This window comes from Blastomyces dermatitidis (genome assembly GCF_000003525.1).
Source record: "Blastomyces dermatitidis ER-3 genomic scaffold supercont1.7, whole genome shotgun sequence".
NCBI classification, from domain to species: Eukaryota; Fungi; Ascomycota; class Eurotiomycetes; order Onygenales; family Ajellomycetaceae; genus Blastomyces; species Blastomyces dermatitidis.
The window spans coordinates 1,970,093-1,977,541 of record NW_025544780.1 but is presented as its reverse complement, the minus strand read 5'-3'; the positions used below and the strand labels follow the sequence as shown (position 1 = coordinate 1,977,541).

The 7,449-nt window shown below is 44.6% G+C and overlaps 2 protein-coding genes across 4 annotated transcripts; one reads left to right on the top strand and one right to left on the bottom strand.

The window, feature by feature from the left end:
* Positions 1-1,851: 1,851 nt before the first annotated feature.
* Positions 1,852-4,434, top strand: BDCG_06825 (C6 finger domain-containing protein; the record flags this gene model as incomplete). The annotated part of the gene is made up of 4 exons (XM_045422577.1): positions 1,852-2,059; positions 2,166-2,333; positions 2,394-4,337; positions 4,421-4,434. The coding sequence occupies 4 exons, from the start codon at positions 1,852-1,854 to the stop codon at positions 4,432-4,434; spliced, it is 2,334 nt and encodes a 777-aa protein (XP_045278190.1).
* Positions 4,435-4,478: 44 nt separating this feature from the next.
* BDCG_06824 lies at positions 4,479-7,336 on the bottom strand. Of its 3 annotated transcripts, none has more exons than XM_045422575.1 (2): positions 6,252-7,336; positions 4,479-6,164 (listed from the first exon to the last, which is right to left on the bottom strand). In XM_045422575.1, exon 2 carries the CDS (start codon positions 6,123-6,125, stop codon positions 5,724-5,726), a length of 402 nt encoding a protein of 133 aa, XP_045281846.1. In that variant the 5' UTR covers positions 6,126-6,164; positions 6,252-7,336; the 3' UTR covers positions 4,479-5,723. The 3 variants fall into 3 exon arrangements, with proteins under 3 accessions (XP_045281846.1, XP_045281847.1, XP_045281845.1); XM_045422576.1 differs by having other exon boundaries at positions 4,479-7,008; positions 7,104-7,336; XM_045422574.1 differs by having other exon boundaries at positions 4,479-7,336.
* Between the last annotated feature and the right edge of the window lie 113 nt (positions 7,337-7,449).

The following is a 7,449-nucleotide window of genomic DNA, read 5'->3' as shown; positions in this document are numbered from 1 at the left end:
TATAAAATGTAGCGGTTTTCACAGGACACAAATCGATGACGAAGCGCATTAGGCCATTTGGATCATGGTATTTTCGGCGTTTCCTTTGTCAATACCCGTAGCCGATGGAAAATATAGGTATATAATAGTTGGGTGGTAGATGTAATAACGGGGTTCCTTGAAATATGTGTGTGTTCTTTAACTTTGTTACTTAATTTCGCAATTACGACTCGAACAAAACATCGAAGCAAAGAACAATTCTTAACCTAACTGCTTTTTGGACTTCGTGTATAAGGTTCGGAACCGGAGTGGCGCATTCCTCTAGAGCAACACATAAGCACTCTCCGCGACCCTTTCTGAGTGGAAACCAATGTTAGGCGTGAAACTGAAGAGTTGGGGATAGGATAGAGCCTTCAGTGGTAGAAGTTCGTTGAGGTTCGTTGAGCAGCTGTAACTAGTAGATGAGTCTCGCTAAACTCCTTTCAGTCTAGCGCAATATCAGCATCCCCCGATATTCCTCTCTGCTGCTCTCTCGACCTCAACGTCAACGAAGGATATTGTCGCAAATGCTTGGTTCGTTTCACAACATTGTTGATACACAGTAGCATGTCAGCTGGTGGGGGTTAGTTCCATGCCATTGCCACTAAAGCAGCTACTGAAGCCGTTCTTCCCTTTTGAAACTATTTCATTTCGATTACTAGAGTGTGCCGTCTTCCTCCTTGAGCCGCTGATTTTCAAATAGCATAGAGGTACCATTTCAATTCTCGAGATAACAAAGATGAATATTCTTCAGCGCCTTTAGAATTACTCTGAGGACACCGCCCAAGCTAGAAACCCAAGAATAACCATCGCTAGGCGTGAATTGTCTGTAAAGGGCACAACTTCGGAATAATGGAGCTCTATTCAGGTACCACTGCTCTAACAATATTGGCTTTGTATTGACTCCTTCAGACGAAGTTAAGACTCAGTCGGGAATCTCGATCTGTGTGATCTTGATCGAACACACCGTGATTTGCATCCTACGACGCTCTAGACCCAGGGGCACAACTAATCAAGAAATCATTGGCACGGTAAGCTAATAAATCTCCCCTTGTCCCCATTCGCCGGGGGATGCTGGCCATCCTTCGCAGCGAGTCGGGTGGCAGGAATCTGGCGCCAAAACTACGCAAGATGGCCGGAGGTTGGAGCACATGACAGGTCGCTCATTACAACGTACGCGCAATGATGTGTTCGCTACCCTATCGGTCTGTACGGTATTATTATTACATGTTTCGCCATAACATCTCGGCCTGCGGCAAGTCATATATTCGCCTTTTTATCTTCCAATTTCTTGTCTCCTCTTCATCAGTCACCGTCGTCCACATCGGTGTCTCACTCTGGGTTTCTACGCTTATCTCTTACCGTATATTAATATTCTGCTTCCAACTTGGGGTGGACTGCGCTGTTGGAAAACAAAAACCTCTTGACTCTGCATTGCCATTTTTATTTCGATTTGTCCTAGCCTTGGTTTTCATCCCCGCATTGGCTTCGCTTTCTTGTGTGCGAGAGTCAGGGCTGGCGTCAGCTTTATGACTGTCATCTCCAACCTCATTGCGCTGAGATCACCTTTCGATCTTATTCTCTCATAAACCTTTGTTTTCAATTCTGTTTATCAACTCCAACGTTGTGTTTTTTGAGATCATTTATTTTACCCTCTTCCGCTGATTCATCATTCTTTCCTTGGGATTCTATCGATTCTCTGTTTTGATTTTGATTATCGGCCATATTTGTTCTGCTTATTCCTGATGTCTGTTTAATCGTTGCTGCTGTCGTGATCTATCTCGATCTGAGGTGGGAGTGCAACTTTGGAGAAAGCTTATTTCCCAATTCGGCATGGAAACTGGTCAAAGCCCGCATGCCATATCGTCTACTGGCGCTGTACAACCCAAGGGGTGTATTCGCACTCAAGGGTCACAAAGTCCGCCAGTAGTTTCATCTAGAGTGGCTCCAGCTTCTCAGCCTGGTAAACAATCCGCGGGTAAGCCACCTAGCCATGCTGCGGGCGGCGTTAACAAACCCAAACAGTCGAAAAGCCGAAATGGTATGGGTTTTCATTCATTCAACATTATAAGGATCCTCAACAGGGATCAAAGTAAATTTAAGTGGGCCGGCAGGAGCAGCTGACCTTTGTGTGAGTGATTGATCAGGGTGTGTGACGTGCAAAACCAAGAGGCTCAAGTGCGATGAGACGAAGCCGACATGCCAGCAATGTCATAAACGAAATGTTACCTGTGGAGGGTATAAAAAGGACTTTAAGTGGAGACCATTCAAGGAGACCAGTTTTACGAACAAATCTGCTCCTAAAGGGAAAAAAGGTTATATAATTTACCGAACATATATAAACAGACATTTATACTAACTTTGCGCGTGGATAGTTCCCCTTAGTGCACCACCCCCTTCTCCCACAGTACCTGCTCATAAGCCAATCCGCTTAACACTGAGCCCACTAACTCCTCATAGTTCAAATTCACCTGAGGAAGATACCGTGGAAGAGTACCAGAGCCCGTACCTTTCTCTTGAGGGTGTTACATCCTTTCCTGCATATGATATTTACCCGCATTATCTATTTCCGTCGCTTTTAAGCCTACAGGATCACTATTTGGATGATTACTGTGCAGAAATTATCCCTGACTCATCATATATCTCCTTAACTCAATCTCCGAAATTAGCAGAAAGTCTCCTGGCGAATGATACCACAGGCCAGCTGGAATGCCCTTCTGAATGGCTAGCATCGGCCCCACCGCCCACCCCAGATCTTATAGATCTCGAAGATGAAGATGTGGAAGAAATAGTCCGACAGTCCAACCCGGAAGTGAGCTTGCCATCGTGTTGGAATGCTTCGTCTGCATCAGTGGATTGCTTCAAGAACCTGCTAAAAAGGTCTATATCTTACGGGCCATCTTTGCATCCGGAATCTCCAGCAATGCTCCTCTCTCGGTACGACCGGCAGACCTGTGGTATTCTGTCTGTAAAGGACGGGATATCTGAAAACCCCTGGCGTACCTTGGTGTGGCCCCTGGCAGCAGATTGCCCCGCGCTCTTCCATGCAATATGCTGCCTGTCCGCATTTCACTGTGTCAAAGAAAATCCTCGCCTGAGAGTCCATGGTATGGATCATATGCATCAGAGTATGAGTATGCTTGCCACTGGGATTGAAACTATGAAAATGGATGAGGCATTGACTACAACCCTAGCTCTTGTATTTGCAGAGTCCTGGGACCGACACATATCCACTGGCATGCAGCATCGCCGAGGTGCACGGGTTCTGCTGAATCAGGCTCTGGCGCAGCATCGTCAACGTACCAATCCGCCAGCAAAGGATATAGCACGCCTACATTTCTTGTACAATACTTGGCTATACACAGATGTTGTCGCGAGACTCATCTCACTAGAAGACGGCGAAGTTGACGAAGCTTTATTACTCCAGGATTTGAATCCCTATCTTCCACGCTCGCCTATCCACGAGGTTGATCCGCTGATGGGATGTGCAACGACTCTATTTCCACTAATAAGCCGGGTTGCCAGTTTGGTTCAGAAAGTCCGCAAGTCCAAAAGTAACTCTATTCCGCTCATATCACAAGCTTTGGAGCTTAAAACTCTCATTGAAGAATGGGAAGTTCCAAAGTACTTCCAACCTCCAGAGGATCCAACTTCCAATGTTCAACATAGTTTCCAAACCGCCCAAGCGTATCGTTGGGCGATTCTACTCTATCTACACCAAGCCGTTCCCGAAGTTCCATCTGAATCGGGTGCTGAACTCGCCAAACGCGTTCTTGTGCTATTAGCTACTGTTCCACCAAGTTCCAGAGCAACAATTGTCCACATATATCCCCTATTCGCCGCGAGCTGCGAGGTGGAAAGTGAAGAGGATCGAAACTGGGTCAAGGAGCGGTGGGCTGCGATGCAGTCGAGGCTAATGATTGGAAACATCGATCGGTGCCTTGAGGTCGTTCGGGAGGTATGGCGTCGTAGGGACTCGTTCAATGAAAGGAATAAGAATTCTCCACAAGCATCTTTCGCGCAACCTGTCGATACGACTCAACGGAAAAGCATTTACGGGGTTAGTAAACCTCCCACCGTGGATAATGACGAGAATATGGAGGAAAGTTCTGCGACATTCGAGCTTTCGGACGGGTCCAAAAGCAACCCGGCTATCGCAGGTAAAGGAAAAAAAATTAAAACATATCGTTCCCTCTCATCGCCAGTTAGTCCTATTAGAAGAGGCTCTTTTATTCCCTGGTTGGATGATAGGGACATCGAGAGTACAGTGCGGGGAAGATTGCATTGGGTTGGCGTCATGAGGGATTGGGGTTGGGAAGGTATTTACAGCCCTTACCATCTCAATTTGATTTGATGACATCGCATTATCGAAAATATACATACTAACGTTTGCATCACACAGTCCTCCTTGGCTAATGCACCAACTAGCCGAAAACGTCGCGGATATGGTTGTGCTGTTGCCGCCGTTACTTCATCCTTCGTTTCCATTTCTCTTGCATACAATGTTTGCGACCCACCATAACGACTTTCACTTCTCGCAGTTCACGGATTCCTTTTACTATACTTCAAATATTTAATCCCACGACTTTGTAACGATAATACACTTTACCCCATAATGTATCGCACCGTTCTACGAACCGATAATCGACAGCCTATTTCTTCCATTGCTCACTACAAGCGGGCTCGAATATCAGACCCATACACCTAATATCGAACATATCAGCCCTCGAGAAATACAAGCGGCGCAACTGAACACATAGCCATTTGTTACAACGATTTCTCTCCCTTCCTTATCCTGAACGAGCTTCTTTTCAACCCTATGCTATTATTAATCACCCCCAAGAGTTAAAGAAGATTCTACCTGATTCCCTTTGAATAAATAATCGCGCTCTGTCGATTTCGCTTAGAGACCAAATGTAGCAGAGCACAAATGAGACAAAAAAATCTCGAATATACCTAGGTATATTCCCGTTCAGAGATTTTACTCACCTTGTCCTCGTTCCCCCTCCGCCGGGATCTCCTATTTCTAATCTATAATTGCTATTTACGATGAAATGAATGAAAAAATGCCATCAATGTCTTGGGGCTTTCCGCTTTTTATGGATTGAATTGTTTGCACCCCATTTTTATTTCTTACTTTTTTCTTCCAGTTAGTTTTTTGTTGTTGTATTCAAGGTGTTTCCGTTTTGGCTTCATTGTTGGGGCTCTTTTTCCTGATGTTTATCTTTTCGCGCAATCGTATACCGGATGGGATGAGGGCGTTGGTAAAGGAACAAAAAGAGCAAAGGCAAATTGGCGCGGATTTTGATTTCGATTTGGACTTGGATGGATTTTGACTTTTTTGATTTTCTTTTTTTCTTTGCTGTTGTGGTTACTTCTTTTCTTCAGTGTTAGGCCCATCTCCCCCTGTTCCATTTGATCCTTTAGCGGTTCAGCTAATTTACTACTTTTGCGCAGTTTCACGTTCCCTGATAAACGAAAATGGCCGAGTGTCTACATCTTATCCCTTCCAGCCATTTGGTTACTTGGTTATCCTCTCGCCGGTTCCCAAATACTCTCGGCTTACGTTCATCCACCCCTGCCTAGCACTCGCTGGTTGGGAAAGCTTTATTTCCATTCCATGGCATTGATGGAAGAGAGGGCTGGTGCGTATATAATCTGTTCTTAGATCAATGCACACAATTAGATGTTCTCGAATTCTCACCCTATTGCACCATGTAACTTATTTCGCACACCCAGCAAGGGTTCCAACTCGTCTGGTTAGCATCCCAGCAGCAGACATGTCCGGCTTCATATGATGTGGGCGAAGAGTCGGATATGCAATGTAGTAGAGCCCCTTCAAATAGCCACAACAGGAATTGCAAACGGCTATCGAGTGGTAGAGACACGAAGTGAGAACGAAGGGCGCGAAAGGAATGCTTCCTTGACGGCAGACGTAGAGGGAAGTCGACGCCGTTTGCAAGCTTGCCTGTCTGACCTTTGTGTCTTCCGCCTGGGTCATTTGGACTGTTGACCGACGTGGCCATATAACGGGCTAATGAAGTGGTATTTGGTCTTATGTATACGCATAACACGCAGGCCGAGACCGGTGACATTATCATTTGCATCCTCGAGCCTTAGGACTGAGATTTCTCCCTTCACGCAAACTGCATTTAAGGTTCAATTAGAGCAACACCCAGACGTGCAAAGTACTAATCTCAATCATACAACGCAACTAAGTGAATAATAGTCACATTTCCATTCAAGCGAAGGGTTGCCGAAGCCGAGGGGTTTGCTTGTAGCTGTTTAACGACCGGGGGGACGCGTGACTCGATGGTTTGTCGTTGGGAGTAAGTCCAGCCCTGAGCTTACCCTCTACTTTCGGACCTCTTTTTCCTATTCCTTTAGTGCCAGTAATGGTGTGAAATGGCGTTCGTTCGCAAGTCAACATCATTCAGAACTCCGTAGGACTTCCCATATTGACGCCTGAATTTTAACCGGGCGGAGTTTACGGTCAGCGTTCGCAGGGTCGCCATTTTGGACAAGTCTTTATCTTTCTGGATGGCCAGGCCGAGAAATAGGTACACAGGAGTCGAGGTATTCAGGAAGTGTAGTGTTTTGAGTTTGTTTGAGCCTGCTCCTCAGCTTAGATCTGAGATCGTTCAGCTAACTAGCTCTCGTAGTTGCTGCTCATGCACAAGGCGCCAGCGCAACTCCTGTACCTGCTGGCACGACGAGCTACTCCATTCTGTTTGCTGTTGGCAAAATGGAGGTTGGCTGCCAGGCAGAAATACCCTGGCTGTATTTAATAGAGGGATCTGTAGGATGGTTAATCTCTTGTATTCGTGTGGGAGGAGCTAGCTATGTTATAAAATGTTTTTGTAGCACACAAGCCTTGGTGTGCTAATTATTGCAGAGCAGCAGAACTAGTTCACATTAGAAAACAGTGATTCTACAGACAGACTGCAGTATAGTAGAATTGAATATTTTCATCATTATCATCATTCTTCTCTGTGAATCATTAGTTTAATTGCTCTGTAATAATTAATTTCCAAAAAAAAAAAAAAAAAAAAAAAAAAAAAAAATCTGCTGTCTACATGACTCACAAGATATCTAATTATTTTTAAGAAATTCAACAGTTATTTTTCAAGAGACACTGAATATGATTCAATTTTCTCTGAAAAGAGATGTTCTTACAGACTACAGTGCAGACATTCAATCTCAATATTTTTGATATTAAATAACTCAATGCTATCATTTCTGATCTGATATTTGATAAAACAGGCTGAGACTAAAGCTGTAACAGCAGCAGTGAATCATTTACAGAAAAGAAAATTCTATTTAATAACTGTGATAAGTTTTTTTTTCTTCTTTTTTTTCTTGAAATTAATGATGCAGTTATCTAATTATATACAAGCATCAAATGCTCGCTTACGCTCGCTTTTCTGCTGC

What these genes read in the sequence shown, in the direction of transcription:
- BDCG_06824 (XM_045422574.1), bottom strand. Translation starts at nt 6,125, where the DNA reads ATGCAAATGATAATGTCACCGGTCTCGGCCTGCGTGTTATGCGTATAC.